This window comes from Mauremys mutica, chromosome 20, assembly GCF_020497125.1.
Source record: "Mauremys mutica isolate MM-2020 ecotype Southern chromosome 20, ASM2049712v1, whole genome shotgun sequence".
Taxonomy (NCBI): domain Eukaryota; kingdom Metazoa; phylum Chordata; order Testudines; family Geoemydidae; genus Mauremys; species Mauremys mutica.
Window position 1 is genome coordinate 21,172,569 of NC_059091.1, and position 21,012 is coordinate 21,193,580.

General features: G+C 50.6%; 1 protein-coding gene across 1 annotated transcript in view; it reads left to right on the forward strand.

Annotated features, from left to right (window-relative positions):
* Positions 1-21,012, forward strand: part of LOC123353466 (complement C3-like) — a 49,664-nt gene that overhangs the window by 22,088 nt on the left and 6,564 nt on the right. Inside the window, exons 18-35 of the mRNA XM_044994567.1 lie at positions 566-677; positions 1,832-1,917; positions 2,099-2,238; positions 2,955-3,167; positions 4,159-4,225; positions 4,724-4,810; positions 5,558-5,761; positions 7,378-7,453; positions 8,279-8,438; positions 9,985-10,080; positions 11,478-11,628; positions 13,081-13,244; positions 15,125-15,283; positions 16,288-16,438; positions 17,459-17,510; positions 17,711-17,798; positions 19,723-19,812; positions 20,252-20,357. Of these exons, the coding sequence (XP_044850502.1) occupies positions 566-677; positions 1,832-1,917; positions 2,099-2,238; positions 2,955-3,167; positions 4,159-4,225; positions 4,724-4,810; positions 5,558-5,761; positions 7,378-7,453; positions 8,279-8,438; positions 9,985-10,080; positions 11,478-11,628; positions 13,081-13,244; positions 15,125-15,283; positions 16,288-16,438; positions 17,459-17,510; positions 17,711-17,798; positions 19,723-19,812; positions 20,252-20,357 (2,202 nt within the window). The remainder of the gene's footprint in view (positions 1-565; positions 678-1,831; positions 1,918-2,098; positions 2,239-2,954; positions 3,168-4,158; positions 4,226-4,723; positions 4,811-5,557; positions 5,762-7,377; positions 7,454-8,278; positions 8,439-9,984; positions 10,081-11,477; positions 11,629-13,080; positions 13,245-15,124; positions 15,284-16,287; positions 16,439-17,458; positions 17,511-17,710; positions 17,799-19,722; positions 19,813-20,251; positions 20,358-21,012) is intronic.

Here is a 21,012-nt window from a genome sequence, read left to right on the forward strand (position 1 = left end):
CCATGTGAACCAACCCTGCTCATGTTCACAGATCCCCCCCGGGGGGAGATGGGCTTGAATGCAGTGGCAGCAATCCTGTTAGTCTTGCACCATGTTGATATGGGGACCCAGATGAGTCAGGGTAATAACCTCTTCACAGGTCGCCACTGAGGTTTAACCTTTGTTTCTAAAGCACAATCCTCTACCACTTGAGCTAAAGGGGTAACTCCCCTAGCTAGAAGTAGTAGTAGGCTCTTACCTTTGCAGAATATCCACTAGAGGGCGCACATGTAGCACTGAGCCAGTAGCTTATACCAGTGTTATAGGAGCCCAGAAAAGGCTAGCTCATTGGGGAACAGCAAGGCAGGCATGGAGAGAAGAAGCCTGTGGCTTCCCCTCCAGCCGTTCAACCACATTCTAATTCATGCTCTTCTGGGCTGGCAGCATCAAAACTTGGCAATGTAGGTCAAACCAGGGATGCTTTCAGATCAGTTCTAGAATAGGCCAACCCCCAAATCCTTTCAGGTTTGCCCCATCCCAATCAGTGTCACAGCAAAGCCAGACGGTCTGTGATTTGATTTCCCAGGTGACCTGGATGAAGATTTCATGTCCGACGAAGATATCACCTCAAGGAGCCAGTTTCCAGAGAGCTGGCTATGGCAAGTGGAGCAGCTGACTGAGCGACCAAATGAACTGGGGTAAGAGCATGTGGCCGTGTCACTCCCATTCATCAAAGAGCCACGTTCAGATGTGGTCTGGTGCAGCTCCCACCAGGGCCAGCACTTCCATTAGGCGACCCTAGGCGGTTGCCTACGGTGCCAGGATTTGGGGGGCGGCATTTTGTGCACTTCCCACGGGGCGCACGGGAGCTTCCGGTTCCGCTCCCGTTGCGCCGCCGAAGAAGGACCTTCTGCCGATGTGCCGCGGAAAACAGCAGCAGGCAATTGAGCCGCCGAGTTCCTCTCCAGATGGCTCTATACTTCAGTGGTTGGGTGAAGAAGGCTTTACCATGGACGTCAGTCCTAAGATAGAAGGATCTCGACCAGCGCGGGCAAACTTTTTTTGGCCTGAGGGCCACATCGAGTTTCTGAAATTGCATGAAGAGCTGGTTAGAGGAGGCTGTGCCTCCCCAAATAGCCAGACGTGGCCTGGCCCCTGCCCCCTATCCTACCATCCCTGCTTCTTGTCCCCTGACAGTCGCCCTCTCCCCTGAGACTCCTGCCCCATCTACCCCTCCCTGTCCCCTGACTGCCCCAGAATCCCTGCCCCTTATTGCCCCCTGCCACCCCATCCAACCCCCCTCCTCCTTCCTGACTACCCCCCTGAGGACCCCTGCCCCCATTCTATCCCCCTGTTCCCTGCCCTCTGACCGCCCTGCCCCCTATCCACACCCTCGCCCCCTGACCACCACCCTGAACTCCCCTGCCCTCTATCCCCGCTCCCTGCCCCTTTCCCTTACTGGAGCACTGGTGGTGTTACAGTTGCACCACCCAGAGCACCAGGACAGGCAGCCATGCTGTCCGACTGGAGCCAGCCACACCACCGTGCAGCACAGAGCACCGGGTCAGGCCGGCTTTGCAGCTGCGCTGCCCAGTAAGAGCTCACAGCCTCACTGCCCAGAGCATTGCACTTGTGGCACAGTGAGCTGAGGCTGCGGGGGAGAGGGGACAGCAGGGGAGGGGTCGGGGGCTAGCCTTCTGGGCCAGGAGCTCAGGGGCCATGCAGGAGGGTCCCGCAGGCTGGATGTGTATGTAGTTTGCCCACCTTTGATTTTGGCCCCCTAGCTGGGGAATGTCCATGAGTCCTAGCTCCTTCCTTCTGTAACAGGCTCTGTCTTTCTCTTTCCATGTAGAATTTCTTCCGGGACGGTGCCCGTTTTCCTGAAGGATTCCATCACCACCTGGGAAGTCCTGGCTGTGAGCCTTTCAGAGACCAAAGGTGAGGAACAACACAAGTTCTCCAGAGAACAGGCAGAAAAGCTAATGGGGAAAAGACCCCAGGCCACAATGGGCCTTGGAAAGGTCACAGTGAGATGGAACAATCGAGGAGACAGCAGTCACATTTCAGGACTAAAGTATAAGCCCCCCTGTCTCTGACCCTGGGTCTTTCCCCATTGCAGGGATCTGTGTGGCTGACCCCTATGAGATAACAGTAATGAAAGATTTTTTCATTGACCTCCGGCTGCCCTACTCTGTAGTGAGGAATGAGCAGGTGGAAATCCGGGCTATTCTCTACAACTATCGGGACCAAACAATTAAGGTAAGCTCACCTCCTCATGGGGCTCTGGAACGGACCTGAGGTGTCAATGCTTTGACAGACAGCCAAACCAAAACAAAATGGTGGAAGGCTTGTTCTTCTAGGGCCTGATCCCTTTAGGGCTGGACATTCTTGTCTCCCATTGATCTTGTTGGGTGCTCAGCACCTTGCAGGATCAGGGCTATGGAATCCACCCAGTTAAGAACTTAAGACGGCCATACTGGGTCAGATCAATGGTCCATCTATCCCAGTATCCTGTGTTCTGACAGTGACCAGTGCCAGGTGCCCTAGAGGGAATGAACAGAACAGGCAATCATCAAGTGATCTGTTGCCTATTCCCAGCTTCTGGCAAGATTGCGTGATATAGAGGGAGATTTAAAAAAAATCGACTGCCATTCTTCTCTGGCTGGGCCTACAAATCTGTGAATAGGTACCAGGTTGGAGCTTTCATGCTGACTCAGACCAGGAGGGTCTCATTACTTCCACTCAAGAACACCACAGGCTGAGAGCCTCTCTGAGGCAAGACAGAACTGGGGATGGTCCTGAAGGGCCTCTGAGGAAGGAGGTCAGGATACAGTCACATGCTTTGTAAGTACAGTCCTGTCTGTTATTTATTAAGATTAAAGGCAAACTCTAGTCAGAGGATACGTTTTGGATCAATGCCCTACAGTGTCATGGTGTGCAGACTGCCTGCTCATGAATCTCTGTCCTCTTCTCAGGTCCGGCTGGAGCTGATGCACAACCCAGTTTTCTGCAGCGCATCCACTTCCAAGGCTAAATACCGGCAGATCCTTGACATCAAAGCCAAGTCCTCCCTGGCCGTGCCATTAGTGATTGTGCCATTGCAGCTGGGATCTCACGACATTGAGGTCAAGGCAGCAGTGTGGGGCACTTTTGTGTCTGATGGCGTGAAGAAGAAACTGAAGGTTGTGGTAGGTATCAGGTGATGGGGGCATGATACCTGCTGGATGGCAAGAGGCTGGAGGCCAGATTGGCTGGCTTCTGGAATTGGTGCTGTACCTTAACCTATTAAATTAATACCCTGCATCTCCATCCTCGTCCCACTTCCTCCCCTCCCCTGTGGCAACTACAGCAGGGCTGGGGCTGACTTGGTTATCTTGCACTCGATCCTCTGAGCCGTCATATAAGAGACCTAGGTTCATTTCCTCAGGCCCAGGGAATTGCTCCTTGGATCAGCGGGTGCTGGAATCAATGTAGACTCAGTGAACCCAGGGAGAACCTCATATCACTCAGCAAAGGAGGAGCATTGGTGGGTTGTGAAGGGCGTCCCATTGGCCCACCCCAGGAGATCACTGCAATGCTGGGTGAGAGGAAGATCCTCCACTGAAGATCTGGGAGTAGAAAAGTCCTTCAGGGAGGTCACAGAGCAATGATGGAATGAATTGAGCTTCTCACTTCCTCGCCCTGCCAGACTCTGTAGACCAGATTCATAAGAACATAAAAATGGCCATACTGGATCAGACCAAAGGTCCATCTAGCTCAGTATACTGTCTGCCAACAGTGGCCAATGCCAGGTGGCCCAGAGGGAATGACCAGAACAGGCAGTCATCAAGTGATCCTTTCCCTGTCGCCCATTCCAAGCTTCTGGGAAACATTTGTCCCGTTCATCTGTGGTGGAATCAGTGGTGTTATGCTAGGGAGGAATTTGGCCTAGGGACTTCTTCTTGGATGTATCCTAACCAGGATCCAAAATGAAAGGGGACACTGCCTGAGGTTGAGGTCAGATTCCAGACTCATGGGGACGGACCCTGATCTCAGTTTCACTTGACTGCTGACTTCCAAAGTGGAGTCACTCCTGATTCACGCTGATCACAAGATCAGCAAGTCGCTCACCTTTTCCTGTTGCTCTTCATTGTTTCTGAATGCTACTGTGCTTACTATGCTCTTGTCGTTCCTTTCTAGCCGGAAGGGATGAGGATGTCCAAAACAATTAAGTCTGTAGTATTGGATCCATCTGCGAAAGGACCAGGTGAGTAGCCGCACTGCTTTGCGTTTACATGGCACCTCTCATCCTGAAGGTCTCAAAGAATTCCACAATCTATAGCTAATTTGAGGGTCTCTTTGTTTTTGGAGCCCTTGTATCTAACCCAAACCCTTAATCGAATATGCAGCAAACTTCCCTGAAAAATTCTACCCTGGCATCCGATCGTGTGTGGGAGATTTCAGTGGGATTGGTTTTGTGTTGGCTGAGATGGAGGTCAAAATCAGACTCATCACGGAAGACTAGAACCACATATGCAGAGCAATTCAGCTGCCACTGAAATGCAGCCACCTCTGCCTGCCCCGTATTCATAGTTTCCTGATTCCCATCTCAGCTGTCTCCTCCCTCCCTTTTCCCTAGCACATCAGTGGATTTTGCAGGGCTCTCTATGAGTGTTGTAGAGTATTATTCAAGGACCAGCAGCAAAGCTCAGCTGGCTGGACGGATGGCATTTCACTGTCTCTTCTCCTCGTCCTTCCTTTTCAGGGGGAGTCCAGGAAGAGAAGGTGAAAGCGGCAGATATAGATGACATGGTTCCAGACACAGAATCGGAGACCAAAGTCAGCATCCAAGGCAAGGGCCTCTGATTTGAAAGTGTTTTATGCTTTAGAAACAGAGTGAAGGGAGCAATGAATTCTTCTCTGGTAGCCACACTTGCAGGAGGTGGACCGATTACCCACTTGGTTCTGTTACAACTGCCTACGTGCACTATCGAGCATTAATGGCCAAGAAACAGCAAAGTCGTTGTCAGTGTGTGGCTAAGCAGGCGCTGACAGGAGAGACAGCTGCACAGAAATAAGGAGCACCCAGGTAGAAACCTATGTCTCTGGACATGATGGCCTAGTGGTTTGAGGCCTAGCTTAGTATTTCAGAAGCCTGAGTTCAAGATCTTGCTCTTCCACAGATGTCCCTGGTGAGTTTGGGCAGATCCCTTAGCCTGTCTGTGCTTCAGGTCCCCATCTGCAAAATGTGGATAATAACCCTTCCTTTAACCCCATTCAGCTCAACCAGCAAGGGCTGGTGCTTTCAGAGTGGGAGTGTCCAGGTTCTATCCCCACCGCTGGCAGGGCTGGAGTGAAGTACCTAGGAGGGCTTGGTGAGAAATGCTCAGAATATTGCAGGGAGCTTGTCAGCACACAGGGCCCGGATCAATTGTTGCTGGGATAGGATCCAACCTTTATGGGGTTTGGGTGTGCTCAGCACCATGCAGCATTGAGCTCTCAATCTGCCATTGCCCGCAGAGAGGTCTGTCTGTCTCTCTGTCCCCACAAGCGCCTGCTCTCCGTGCTCAAATTCACGTCATGTTATTTCCTTGGCCAGGAAACCCTGTGACAATCATTGTCGAAAACTCCATCGATGGGGCCAACCTGAAGCACCTCATTGTGACGCCGTCTGGCTGTGGGGAACAGAACATGATCGGCATGACCCCCCCGGTCATCGCCACCATCTACCTGGACAGCACCGAGCAGTGGGAAAGGATCGGGGTGGAACGCAGGGCCGAAGCCATCAAGTTGATCATGCAAGGTAAGTACTTCTCATGCCAGACAGCAAATCCCGCTTCAGGCTCGCGTTAGGGACACAGGAACTGCCGCACAGGACTGGCCGCGACGTCCATCTAGCCCAGTAGCCGCGACGTCCATCTAGCCCAGTAGCCTGTCTCGGAGAGTGGCCGGTACCAAATGCTTCAGAAACCTCACGTTAAGCAGAGTCAGGGATCAGGCAGCTGGCCTGGCACTCAGGGGACACCATTTCAGTTCTCTGCTCTGCCACAGACTCCTGGTGTGATGTTGGGCAAGTCACTTAATCTCTCTGTGACTCCATTTCCAACCTCTACAAACGGGGAGAGCTGCAGTGCCCTGCTGCACAGGGGGGTTGTGAGGGTAGATGGCAGGAGCTCCGCAAGCTCCCACTGGCGCGTGGCCCTGCCCCCACTCTGCCCCTCCCCCTGTGGGCCACCCACGCTCCGCCCCAAGGCCCCGCCCCACTAGGCTTCTTCCCCCTGAGGCCTTGCCCTTGCTCCACCTCCTCCGGCCCCCATTCTGCCGCTCTCTCCTCTCCGCCCCCTTGTCCCCTGTCACTCACCCATAAGACCATAAGAAAAAACTGGGAGGGGCCATGGCCCCCTGACCTGCCCCCATTCCGGCACCCCCGGTAGATACATTGAAGATTGTGAGTCACCCGGGTACTATGGGAATGGGGGCCAGATAAGCCCCTAAAATAGAGAGAGAATCTGCCTCCCACTTTAGGTCTCCTACTCCCTTTAGAGGTTGGTTTAAGACCTGAAGCATGAGGTTTAATATCCCTCCCCCAGTGTACATTGGCATTAGTCATGATAACTCGGAATAGACCTTCCTATGCAGAGAAACACCCAACCTCGTTTTCAGTCCTGCTGGGCTTTTGGGCTCCTGTTCATTGCTAGCCCATGGCTGTTGTGTGGGGGATGGGATGGTCGTGGGGTGGAGGCCATTCACCCACAGTTCAAATCCGTGTCAGGTTGGCACTTGGTAGCGAGGAAGGAGAGAGAATCTCATGATCATTGAGAGAACTTGGTAGGTTTCAGCCTAGCTCCTGAAGGAACAAGGTGTCCCTTTCTCTACACCGCGGGCCCGCTCGTGAGCCGCCTAAATTAGGCACCGAGTCTGAACTACAAAGATCCCATCATCCATTAAGCTTTTACAATATGGGGAAACTGAGGCAGAAGTGACTTGCCCAACATTGCATCACGCAGTGAGTGACAGAACTGAGAACTGAACCCAGGAGTCCTGGCTCACAGCACCTTGTTCCAAACACTAACCCACCCTCCCCTCCCGGAGCCTGGCATAGGACCCAGGCATCCCGCCTCCCAGGTCCCCATACACTGTAATCACTTGGCCCCGTTCCCACCCCGAAGGGAGGATTCATGCTGGTGAGGAACAGGGCAGTGCCCATGCCAGTCGGCTTCCCCACCCGACAGCTTTCTGCCTTTGCTTCCCTTGAGTTGCTGTGTCCCTCCTGAGAGACGCCTGCAGAAAAAGGGAGAGCCTCCCAAATGCAGCAGTGGCAGGGGTCACAGCTCTGACTTTGTTTGCCTTACGCATGTAAAGTCCTCATTAGACGCTCGCTAGACATTGCACAGCTCCTTTTTACTCTCCCTGTTTCAGGTTACACGCAGCAGATGGTTTACAAAAAACCCGACTTCTCATACGCCGCTTTCAAAGACCGGCCAGCAAGCACTTGGTGAGGACAGTGGGTTTTCTAATGCACCCTCTTGCTCAGCGTTAGCCTGACCCTACACATGCAATATGTGATCCAGAGCAAGTCAGTCTCCAGCCCAAAACCAGAGAGCAAAGGTCAACACACACAACCCAACCGCTGTTATTTTATTAATAAAGCTTTAAAACTTAAACACTAGGTGTGCTCCTTGATCCCTTATCAATCCTGCAGCATCAGCCTAATCACCTAACGCCTCAGGCAAATTGGTAACAAAAATCTGTCACAATTCCCCCAGGACTGATGCTCGGGCAGTCCCTGGGACTAGCCACACCACCTGTGGAAGTCACAGAAAGTCATGGAATCCGTGACTTCCACAACCTCCATGACAGATTCACAGCCTTAGTAATGAACTCCAGGTCCTTTCACTTTGAGATGGCTAGTTTGTAGCTGGCTCAGACTAACCGTTACCATCTTGACGGCTGTTCACTGGCTTATGTGAAGTTGAATTTGGTGACTCTCCGGTCCAGTTCCCAGGGGCCTGCTGTCCACAGTGAGCCCTGAACCCCACCATCCTGGTCAGACCACTGCAGGCAGGGAGAGCTTGGTACATCTCAAGTAGAGCCAGCCGTAATAGGGAGCAGTGTCTGGATGCGCTTTCCCGGACAAGTGGTGACATTTTCCCTAGCTCCTGCTCACTCAGGTTACCATAAACTGACCCACGTGAACCTCACTCCATTTACTGCTGTGAAATGTCTCAACTCATACCTGAGTGCAGACGGTCCAGCTTTCACACTGAGGGCAATTCCAGGAAGGCAGGAGTGATCATGATGTGATTGATTCTGCCCTCAGGCTGACGGCGTATGTGGCGAAGGTCTTTGCCATGGCTAAGAAACTGGTGCCCATTGAAAACCAAGTTATCTGCGGGGCGGTGAAATGGCTGATCCTGGAAAAGCAGAAACCAGACGGAGTCTTCCAAGAAGATGCCCCCGTAATCCACGGAGAGATGGTTGTACGTGTTTCCTTTGACTTTTATGCACCAATCACTACCCACCTCAATCATCAGAGCAACTTGTTGGTTCATAATTCAAAGGGACGTCTTACTGGGCTACATCCCAAAGTCTGTGCTCACACAGACTGATCTCCTCTCTCTCTCCCGGTGCAGTTATATGGGCAGCAGTGAATGGAGATTCAGGCCCAATGGGACAGATTGTATCTATTTAGTCCTTAGTGGACTTCCTGGAGTCTTTGTCACTTCTCCCTTGTTGGGGGTAAACATTCTGCTGGGGGTAGATCATTTTGGGTTTTGTTGTTGTTTGGGGTTTAGGAGTGGAAAAAGTGGTCATTGCTGGAGCTAGGGGTGTCAGAGTTGGGATTTAGGGGTGCCAGGGTTTAGGGCGTGTCAGTTTTAAGATTTATTAGGCAAAAGGGGGTGTTGGTATAAGGCTTTTGGGGGTGTCAGTGTCAGGATTTAGTGGTCTCAGTGTTAGGGTTTAGGGTAGGAGGGGTTGTCAGAGGCAAGATTTGGGGGTTTCAGGGTCAGGGTTTAAGGTGTAGAAGGGGATGTTGGTGTCAGGATTTTGGGGGTGGCAGGGTAGGGTTTAGGGGTCTCAGTGTTAGGGTTTAGGGGTTGAAGGGGTGTCAGGGTTTAGCAGAGGTGCTGGAACTAGGGGTGCACAGGGTGCTGCAACACCCCCTGGCTTGAAGTGGTTTCCATTTATATACAGGGTTACAGTTTGGTTCAATGGCTCTCAGCATCCCCACTATAAAAATTATTCCAGCACCCCTGAGGTTTAGGGCTGTCAGTGTCAGGGTTTAAGGAGTCTCTGTGTTAGGGGTCTCAGTATTAGGGTTTAGGGCAGAAGGGGGTGTCCATGTCAGGGTTTAGGGGGTGTCCGTGTCTGGGTTTATTAGCTAGAAGGTGGTGGGGTTAGTGCTCTGAGTGTTATTCTCGTGGTGGAAAGATGTCTCCAAAGGGGATAGTTTTGCAACATTTACTAAAGACACTTAGGCTCTGGCCTGGCCTGATCTCCCCTGGGCATTGGTTCCCCAGCCAGCTCCCCTCAACTGAGAATGCCTTGTCCACGCCTCTCATGTGCTTCGTTCCGGACTTAGTGACTTGCATTGCCCCAGAGGAGTGCAGCTTTCTTGGTGCTTCACAGGCCAAAGTTTGGTCTTTGATGTCACTTGGTCTTGATCCATTAACACATGGGAAGCTGCCTGGGAGCTAGTGGCAGGACCTGAGCACCGGCCTGGTGAGCTAAATTCTCTCACGTTGGTTTAATACGAAGCATCTCTATTGACTTGGATGGAGTTCCTCCACACTGACAAAGGAGTAACTGAGATCAAAACCTGGCCCATTGCACGACAGGTGTCCGTTAGCAAAAGGGAGGTTCAGCGATAGGTCTGTCCATGACTGAAAGTCTATTTTTGGGTAGCATTCTAGGAAGCATGTGTTCTGTTATAATTTCCTATGCTGAGGTCCTGGGATTAATTCTTTCTTTTCATGGTACTCGGGGGATTTTCTTATCCCAAATCTGTCCTTTGCTCCCCTTTAGGGAGGGTACAAGGGGGCTGAGCCTGATGTCTCTTTAACGGCTTTTGTGCTGATTGCATTGGTAGAGGCCAAGGACATCTGCAAGGATCAAGTCAACGTGAGTATCTCTTCACCGTATATTCACTTCTATGTTCATACCCAGGTTTTCCCATCTTTCCATCCCCTATGAACCACGCCCCATGGCATGTGGAATTTGCTAGGGAAGGAGCTAGTACATTTACATTTATTCATGCCACATATAAGCAAATAAAAAAAAAGTTTCCTCTAAGCTTATAGAAACAAAACTTATAGATCCAGAACATTCTAGGCAGTTAGTGAAAAATGAACCAACATACGGAATACCGGAAACATTTTACTTCAAACATTCGATTTCCTCTTTTTCTTTAACAACAAAAGCAGCATCCCGAGCCCAGCATCCCCCCGCCCCCCCCCAAGTCCAGCACCAGAGGCGGTTGCCTGGATTGCCTGCCCCTAAATCTGGCCCTGGTCTGTGGTATCAGACAGAAGCTGCAAGAGAGAAGGATGAGATGATGTGGTGGGCACGTACGAAGAGGGGATGAAGAGAGTCATAGGCACCGACTCCATGGATACTCTGGGGCTCAAGCACCTATGGAAAAAAAATAGGGGGTGCTCAGCACCCACCAGCCACAGTGGTTCTGCCCCGGCTGGCCGCCGATCAGCTGTTTAGCAGGTCCCTGGGGCTGGCCACTGATCAGCAAGAGGCTGGTGGGAGGCGCTTGGGGGAGGGGACATAGAAGAGGAAGAGGCGGACCAGTGTGTGTGGGGGGGTGATGACTTTGAGGGAGGGGGTGGAGTGGGGGCAGGGAGAGGAAGAGCAAGGGCGGAGCCTCAGGGGAGGGGGCGGATCACTGACAGGAAGAAGTGGATAGATCCTGCATGCGAATCGTGCATCGAAGTTGTGAAATGGGCTACAAATGCAATAAAAAATAAAGTATTCAAAAATTTAACAAATGGGGGGGGGGTGTCGCCAAAGACACTCTGGGGTGCCATTGGGCTAGGGCCGGCCCTGCCACCGACTTTGGTCTCAGTCCTGATGACATCTGCACGTGGTCCAGAAATGTCCCCTTTCGCTCTGCATGTGGTCCAGAAATGTCCCCTTTCACTGCCCTCAAATATCTCACTTCCATGTCTTCAGCCTCCTCTGTCTTTCACCAGCACAAAATTCACTGTGAAATTAAATAAAGCTGGAAGCCACATGAATTCGTAATGTCTTAATGTAACCCACACACCTCCTGGGTGTGGTGTTCTGTCCCAGCTAGTGGCACTAAAATTACTTAGAGAGAGATTAATGAGTCTGCTCTAGAACCTTATGACTTTTAGTTCATGCAGTAGAGGCTCATAAATTTAACTCCGCAGGTCCCAGATTTGATCCTGCCTGCCTACAACTAGGGTCTGTCGGTGTTACATTAACACCACCCAAAACCTCAGCCTAACTCATGAGTTTGATTTTTTGTTTTCTTTGTCACCTCCTAGAGTTTGGAAGGCAGCATCAGCAAAGCCGCTGAATACTTAGCCCAAAGGTACCAGTCTCTAAGCAGACCTTACACTGTGGCTCTTTCGTCCTATGCCTTAGCGATGGTGGGGATGCTGGACACCGAGAAGGCGCTCATGAAAGCTTCGACAGGTAAATGAGTGCGTCTTATCAAGTACTGAAAAGATGTGGCCACGTCAGGATGGGGTTCAGGGAAGAGAAGCAAAGGAGTTTGGAGAGGGATTAATTTATGAGGAATGAATAACAGGCATAGATTTGTTCCTTTTATCCAGATTTGAGATTGATCAGACTGGGTGTAAATCCAGAGTAACTCTCCTGGGTTGAGTGGAGTTACTCCAGATTTACATTAATGTGTCTGAGATCTGGATGAGGAGAGATATGTGGTATTACTTGACCTCAGGAGGAATCTGAGAGCCCTGTATGTATATCTAAAGGATGAGAGAGAGAAGAGGGTGGGTCAAGAGGATGTAACTAGATGAAACTGAACAAAGGGGAATTTCAGAAGACAGAGAATAATATTACGCACAAGGAAAATGGAGTTTGCCCCATTATTTGGGATAGTTAAAACAGGGCAGGACAAAGCTGTTGTTTAAATACAACAATGTTGTGTTGAAAGGTGCCAGGTGGGTCTTTGATCCCAAAACAGTCACAGACCTTGGCCATGAATACAATACAGGTACTATAGCAGCACAGCAACAGTGCGGCAGCTATGCCGGTAATACCCCCTATTGTAGACGCAGACTGCACCGATGGAAGGGGTTTTCCATCACTGTAGGAACTGCACCATCATGATCAACTGTAGCTAGGTCAACTGAAGCATTTTTCCATTGACTTGGCTGTGTCTGCACTAGAGGTTAGTTTGGCATAGCTATAGCGCTCTGGAAGGGGGGGTGTGTTTCACATGACCTGAGTGACACAGCTATGACAACCTAAGTTTTAAGTATAGACCAGGCCCTTGTTCAAGTTAATGGGTGTGCCAGGCACTCTTTCAGACTCAGTGGAAGGAGCAATCAAGACTCTTTTTGTAGTAGACACAGCTAAAAACAATGTAGGGACTGCCCAGGGCACACAGCAGGTCAAGAGCTAAGGCCTGTGGGCTGAGGGGTTTCCCTGATTGCAAATGCAGGGGCTAGTATGTTGGTTTTGCACCCTGTGTGTTAGAGGCAGAAACCAGCTGAAAGCCTGGAGAAGTGTTATGAAACAAGCAGAGAGACATTGCTTGTTGGGCCTGGAACTCACTTCAGAGGTGGACTTGGGGATTTCTCAGCAAGGAAGGTGCCTACTTTTGGTTTCCCTTATGCTCAGGGAAGCAGGACTTTCTGTGCATTTTCATAAGCAATCAGGTTTACACCATAGAACGTACCTGAGGTCTATCACCAATTCCTCAATGTAATTGAAACAATCCTCCAAGACCCTGGGTATCTGCTCAGCCCGAAAGGGGCAACAATCGGTTCAACTTACGGATTCTCCATGCAGAAAGTTGGGGAAGGAGTCAGGTGATGGTATGGTCCAGTCAGATCTGCTCAGAATAAGTGGATGTCCTTGGGAAGAGTCCTTTAGCTCGCCTTCTTTGCTGCTGCCTAGGGGGAAATCGCTGGGAAGAGCGGAATGCCCGCACCTTCAACATTGAGGGCACCTCGTACGCCTTGCTGGCCTTGCTGAAAATGAAGAAGTATGAGTTGGCCGGTCCCATAGTCAGATGGCTGAGAGAGCAGAACTACTATGGAGGGGGCTATGGATCTACCCAAGTGAGTATGATCCTTATAGTCCCGCGTATCCTTCCAAGACTGTTTTGTGGGCAGGTCTCCCATCAGAAGGGATGGGATTCTGATCACTTGAGTCATTGTAGAAAGTCCTGGAGAATGCCCAGTAGAGAACAATCCTGCATTGCCTGGAACATGGGCAACGTGACCTATCAGGTCTTTGCCATTGTTAACCTAAGGCTGAGACCAGCATAGGAGCATGGCTGAATCTTCTCATTAGAGGCTCCATCCCGCCAAGGTGATGGGTGTGAGGACATGCTTCTCTTTAAGACAGCGAGTTGTCCCGGGGAGTGAATGGGCCTTCTCTTCCCATGGGCAGAAACTCACACACATCTGGACTCATTCTGGCATTTGTTTTGTTTTTGGCCATTGGTCTGGAGACAGGCTACCAGGCGTTTACGACCAATGTCTGAGTCCATATGACAAAGCCATTGTTGAATCATGACTAATCTGAATCAATGTGGGTTTAATCCATCTCTAAGTAGAACTTCAAGCTTATGGTTTTTTGGATTCTGTTTTTAAACTGTGCTTACACGAAGCACTAGAGAGGATAAAAGCTCTACTGCTTGTGACAGCTAAATAAAGATGGAGTGTCCTCAGATATCCCTCTCTTCCCTGGAGTTCGGGGGCCACTAGGAACTATAGAGTCTGTCTGTGTCCAGCAGCCTCAGTAGAGAAGCCCCTTTACATTCCTCGCTACTGAGTCTTGTCTTTTCTCTACCAAAAAGGACACTACAAGCTTGGGTGGGAGTGGTCTATATTTTTGGAGTTACGGGCCATGTGTTCTATCCCTAACACTGTGCTGTGTGTGGTATAGATGTCTACACACCTCCTGGGTATGGTGCTCTGTCCCCTCTAGTGGCACCGAGACCACTTAGAGAGAGAGATTATTGCGTCTGCTACAGCCTTAGCTAAGGAGCACATGGCTTTTAGCTTATGCAGGAAAGGCTCATGCATTTAGCAAGAGGCCCCGCGTTCAAGTCCCGGACAAGCCCCCATTTGTAATACCAATAGACCCCGGTCATCGGTGGGTAGGATTGAACCTGGGACCTCAGGAGCTAAATGCATGAGCCTCTTCTGCAGGAGCTAAAAGCCACGTGGCCCTTAGCTAAGGTTGTAGCACACTTCATGGTGGCTAAGTCCATAAATGGCTATTAGCCAGGATGGGTAAGAATGGTGTCCCTAGCCTCTGTTCGTCAGAGGATGGAGATGGATGGCAGGAGAGAGATCACTTGATCATTGCCTGTTAGGTTCACTCCCTCAGGGGCACCTGGCATTGGCCACTGTCGGTAGACAGATACTGGGCTAGATGGACCTTTGGTCTGACCCGGTACGGCCTTTCTTATGTTCTTATGTACACTAATTAATCTCTCTCACTAAGTGGTCTTGGTGCCACCAGGAGGTGTGTGGGTTACATATACATAGAAGGAGCCACTATCTTGTTGCGCTGTGTCCAGCTGACAATTGGCCCATTAATAGTTAAGGGTGATGGGAAGCTAACTGACCATGCACGATTTATTTATTGACCATGGGTTCTATTCCTGGCTTGGCCACTGGCTTCCTGGGTGACCCTGGGAAAGTTGTTACTTCCCTGCCCTGTGCCTCCGTTTCCCCATCTGTAAAACGGAGATAAAGATATTGTACTGCTTTGTAAAGTGCTTGGAGATCTACTGATGAAACACCATGTTGGAGCCAGGTAATATTATATAACCCTTTGCCTGCGTGAGAACCCAGTGGAACCCTGGTGTTTTCTTTCATTGTATTTTTGGTTCCTCTTCATTAAAGAGTCTCTTTAGAAGTTGTCAGATGTTCAGCGCAATAGGACAATAAGGTGTAACCCTCTTATCTTCCTCCTGGTGTTCTAGGCGACCATCATGGTGTTCCAGGCTCTTGCGCAGTACCAGATAGACATTCCGCAGGAGAAAGACCTGAATTTGGACGTTTCTATTCTCCTGCCACGTCGTGCTAGTCCAATAAAATACAAAATCTTAAACCAGAACGCTCTGGTGGCCAGAACAGCAGAGGTATTGTGCTTCTCCGTGTGATTAGTACAGATCACTGATTATAGAGAAAGGGGATTTGATTAGAACCTCCTATCCAAACCCTTTTAAGACTTAAAGACTTGAAGTGATGGAAAATCCACCACATCCTGTCAGGCCCTAGGTTCTAGGCAGTCAGGCCTGGTGGTTGGAGCTGGCTGGAGCGTCGGGACTGGGCCAAGGGCAATGCTGAAATCAGGGTCTGGGGACAGGCCGTGGATCAGAATCCACAGACAAGCCAAATCAGGATTGAAGTCAGAGTTCAGATGCAGGCCAATGGTCAAAGCCAGGTTGGAATCAGCGAGGGCCTGGGGGGCCAGGAGGCAGATGCAGGCTGGAGCGGGGCTGGAGCAAGGTCAGAGCAGGGCACAGAGGAGGCTGAAGTGGGCTGGAACAAGGCTCGGGCATGGCTGGGGCAGGAACAGGAACTGGATCAAGGGCAGGCCAGAAGCCTGGGGAGTCTGTAACACTGCAAGGCCGGAGGAAGGTCCCTGGCTGACTAGTGCTGTTGTGTAGAGTAACTCTCAGCTCTGATGGGGACAGTGAAATACTTGTGCCTGGGGGTCATCTGGCCTGAGCCCTGACCAGGGATAGTCACTGCAGGCTCCGTTGGAGGGGTGAGTCACTGCAGCTGAGTGAGCAGCCCTGGGCTGGGTGGGCTTTGCCTCACACATCCCGAGGTAAATTGTTCCAGGGTTAGTGACCTGGAGTGTGTGGTTTTGAGCTGAATCCAGAAGTAGGAGGGGATGGGTTGCTGTTTAGGCTTGGCTCTGGAGAAGCAATACGTCTGGAGATCAAAGAGTTACTGCCTGGGAAGTAACCTTTTTTCTCCTTCATGCTATTGTCTCTGCAGAGTCCCCCCAGCCCCTCCGGGTGAGTGACTGTCAATCTCACCAGCTTCACTTTCTTCATTAGCTTCATTTGCCCTGTCTTTAAATAATAACAATAATGACGTACAAAAGAAAATTAACCTTGGATCAACTTTACAGACCAAATGGAATGAAGACTTCACTGTGAAGGCAGAAGGAACTGGACAAGGGACCTTAACTGTAATAACGATTTATAATGCAAAGCTACGGGAGGATGAATCTCGGTGTAAGAAGTTTGACCTGAGGGTATCGGTCGAAGAAGCCCAGGGCGGTAAGTAACCACTTGTCTTTTCTTTTCTAAAGCTTGCTTTCAATCCTCAGATCTGGACAAATTTGGCTCAGTTACACCAGTTTAACTCCATGGACAGCATCGGATTTACACCGATGTGTAAACCAACCACCATCTCTGCAATCACATTCTTAACTTTGGAAAGTATTTTTGTGAAGCTTCTTCAAACTCTCCCAGTTCCCAAGTCCTACAAAATTATACCCATAGAGCAGGCACTAAATAATATTTCCAGCTACTATATGTTCTAAGTTGCAACCAATGCAGAGTCATTCCTGATGAGGGAGCAGATGCTGCCTTCTCTCATCCTAACACTTGTTAGCAGCATAGTTGGAGCATCGGAGTGGATGGGAACACAGGCCAGCTACTCTGGGTATTGTCTCCCTCTAAAGTAGAGATGAGCCCATGCCAGGATGTCTTGTTACAGACCCAAACTTCCAGTGCACATATTTCCAGACAGCATGGGTGTGAAATCAGCATGAGACAGAAGTCAGGATCTTCAGCACCCAAAACACAAGCCTCTGCTGCTTGGTCTAAAGGAACAATTTCCTTTAGCTGTGAGTAGCTGATTGCTAGTTGCGAGGGCTGGCCAGTAGAGGGAGATATGACCACACATTAGACCAGCATAGGCTAGGATCAAGGATTTTGGCACTGCTTTTACAGAAATAGGAGCCAACCTTAAATTGTTCTTAACTTTTCCAGCTGTCCAAGTTCACACACATGGGCTCTCTCTGTTTCAATCTCCTCTGTCTGATAACTCTAGATTATATTTTGTTTGTGCCAACCAGCTGGGAGAGGCTTTTTAGTTAGTGTGCCTGGGACAGGAAGAGTTATTTATGGATTGCTGGAGGGGAGAGGAGGTTTATTGAGGGATTTTTCACACCTACCCTAGGACCTGTTTGATTACTAAGCCATGTTAGTACACCTAAAAAACAAAAGAGGGTTTATTTGGCATGAAATTTACACTGAGATATTAATTTCTTTTCTCTTCTGCAATGTTTCTAGTTAAGAAGCCGGAAGGAGCAATGCGTTCAGTCTATATTAAAATCTGCATCAGGTGAGAACAGTGCCCTTTAATGACAGATGATAAATAGATGGACAGATGCAGGGGGTAGCTGGAGAATCCTGGGCTATGCATTTTTCTATGGAATGGCCAAAAAAGTTATGATAAAGCAACAGGAGCTAGTGGAGCGATCACAAAATCAATGTTCAAGTGATGAATTCTGATCAAAAGGTATTTTCTCTTCCTCTTGTTAGGTTCATCGGTGTGGTTGATGCCACAATGTCCATCATCGATGTCTCCATGCTCACTGGCTTCTCACCGGACGTGGAGGATCTTAAGAGAGTACGTCAGTGTAATCTGAGAACAGGGAACGTAATAAACAATGGAGTGGCTTGACTGGGGCTTTCAGATGAGAAAATCCAGTGCAGCAGGCTCCAGGGCTAAACCTGGAGGGAGACCAGACAGCTCTAAGGATAGGAAACCACAACCAGTTCTCTCCAGGTCGGGGATGGAATGTCATCTCCGTCAGGCAGTTTTGGGGGGCCAGTGTACAGTGGGGCCAGAATTTAAAAAAAAAATGGCTTCCCTTTAGATCCTCTGACCTACATGGTGCAGAGGTATTTGGGCCTGGAGAACTGTGGATACAGAAAAAGAGGCTGCACAAAGAAGCCAGGCCCCGAAGGAGTCATTGCAGTGAATTGCTGCCCTGGTGTAAAATGAGGGTGGATTATTGGGCAGACAAAGCCAGGGATGTTTCCAGCATTGGTGTTATCCTCCTGCAGCTGTATAAAATCAGCCAGGATGCTAAACCAGAACTATAGCATGCCCAGAGTTGCTGCTCGGCTTGTACTGAGCATGCTCAGTAACATCTACTGACACTGCTGCCCTCACTCTCTCCCTGCCCCCGCCCCCCACTATCTGCAGGCCTGGCACTTCATAGCCCCGGCACCTCTGGGCCCTGGCACGTCGTAGCCCCGGCACCTCTGGGCCCTGGCACTTCATAGCCCCGGCACCTCTGGGCCCTGGCACTTCGTAGCCCCGGCACCTCTGGGCCTGGCAGTTCGTAGCCCCGGTACCTCTGGGCTTGCCGCGTCAGTTATGAAAGTAAAAAAAAAAAATTGCTTGAGCCCCGGCACCTCTTTCATTACACACGTAAGCACTGTGCATACGTACACCGTGGTCACTGAACCTGGGACCTTTATCATGACAAGCAGAACTGTTTCAGCGAGAGTACCAGCTCCATTAGCTGTGGATAAGGTTGCCAACTTTCTAATCACACAAAACCGAACACCCTTGCCCTACCTCTTCCCTGAGGCCCCGCCCCTTTCTTGCCCCTTCTCCAGCATCTGTCCCCCTGCTCACTCCAGCCCCCCACATCACTCACTCTCCCTAACCCTCACTCACTTTCACCGGGCTGGGCAGGTGGTTGTAGTGCGAGAGGGGATGAGGGCTCTGGCTGGGGGTGCAGGCTCCAGAGTGGGGCCCACAAATGAAGTGTTCCGGGTGCAGAAGGAGATTCTGAGCTGGGGCATGAGGTTGGGGTGCAGGGAGCGGGTTAGGGCTCCGGCTGGGGATGCGGGCTCTAGGGTGGGGCCCGGGATGAGGGTTTGGGGGCGCAGGAGTGGACCCGGGCTGGGGCCAAGGGGTTTGGAGTGTGGGAGCAGGCTCAGGACTGGGGCAAGGGGTTGGGATGCAGGAGGGGCTTCAGGGTGCGGGCTTCAGCCACGCTGTACTTACCTCAGGTGGCTCCTGGAAGCGGTGACATGTTCCCCCGTCTCCTTGGTGGAGTGGCCAGGGGGCTCTGCTCGCTGCCCACACCTGCAGGCACTGCCCCTGCAGCTCCCATTGGCCACAGTTCATGGCCAATGGGAGCTGCGGAGCTGGTGCTCGGGGCGGGGTCAGTGCGCAGAGCCCCTGTGGCCACTTTTGCGCCTAGGAGTTGAACATGCCGGTCGCTTCCGGGAGCTCTGCAGAGCCAGGACAGGCAGGGAGCCTGCCTTAGCCCCATTGCGCTGCTGACTGGAGCTGCCAGGTCCCTTTTTGACCAGGTGTTCCGCTTGGAAACCAGACACCTGGCAACCCTATCGGTGGATTATATAGCAGGTTAGTATCCTACATGCACATTGTATCATGGGAGATGTGATCACAGGCACGACACCACTGAGTCACGTAGTGAATTGCTGGGTGTTTTTCGCCCAGCTGCAGGACTTTCACAGAGATGCTGCCTTACCCACAATGCCTCTTGCTTTTCCTTATTCACACTTAGCTTTCCCAAGGGGTCGACAGATACATTTCCAAGTTTGAAATCGACAAAGCCCCGTCCGACAGAGGCAACCTCATGATCTACCTGGACAAGGTAAAGACTCGACAAGGGGCTTCTCTGATCCTGTGTTAATTTCATGGGCTCCTGCTGAGCCAAACTGCACCCTCAGATACACCCTGGCATCCCCACAGACGTCAGCAATTTGACAAACTGCAACCCATGGCCAAATTTGACTGACTGGCCCAGATTCAGGCTTTCCACAGGGAATAACTGAATGGGCCAGACTCTCAGCTGATGTATGTGGATGTAGGCCCATTGACTTTAATGGGAAATGCAGCATCTGATATTAAGTCTGAATTTGCTTCTCTGTGTCATTCACTTCTCTAGTTCTTCTTTCCTCCACCTCCCTCACTTTCTCTTTCCCCTCTTCTTTCCCCAACATCTCCCCTTCTTTTATTCTTTTTCATTCTGTCTCTTCCATCCATCCAGCCTTCAGCCTAAGCAATCCTGTTATTTCCCCACCCCCACCCAGGTTTCTCACACAGAGGATGAATGCCTGCAGTTTAAAGCTCACCAGTTTTTCGAAGTTGGTCTCATTCAGCCGGCATCCGTCACAGTCTACGACTATTACAGCATAGGTAACAGATTGCAGCTCTCCTCACCATTCAAGGCACCATGGCTTCAAATTCTGCTCTGGGTCACATTGGTATCATTACCTCTTGCAGTCTTTTGCTGCAGTACTTAGGCATCATTATCCCCTGTAACAGAGGGGATGCACTGAGATGGTAAGAGACTTGCCCTCAGGTAAGGCCCTGACAGCTAGGAGCACAGCTGGGAGCAGATTGCCAGTTCAGAGCTCTAAGTACAGCTTCCGCGCACACAGTCCTCTCCCACCATTGGAAATAGAACCTAGGCGTCCTGAATCCCCATGTCCTGCTCTACACTAGCTCATGCTCCCATCCTTTTCCAGATCACTGTACCCCTTTCAGGAGTCTGATTTGTTGTGCGTACCCCAGTTTACCTCACTTAAAAATGACTTGCTTACAAAATCAGACAAAAATACAAACGTGTCCCAGCCACGGTAGTACCGGCAAATTGCTGACTTCCTCAATTTTTACCATGTAATTATAAAATAAATCAATTGGAATATAAATATTGGACTTACATTTCAGTGTGAGACGTGAGCCTGTTTTCACTTATGAGTCGTGTCATTCAGTGGCTGGAGGGCGGCAGCGGCTGGCCAGGTTCCCAGCTCTCACGGCAGCGCCGCCGCCAGCAGCAGCACAGACATTA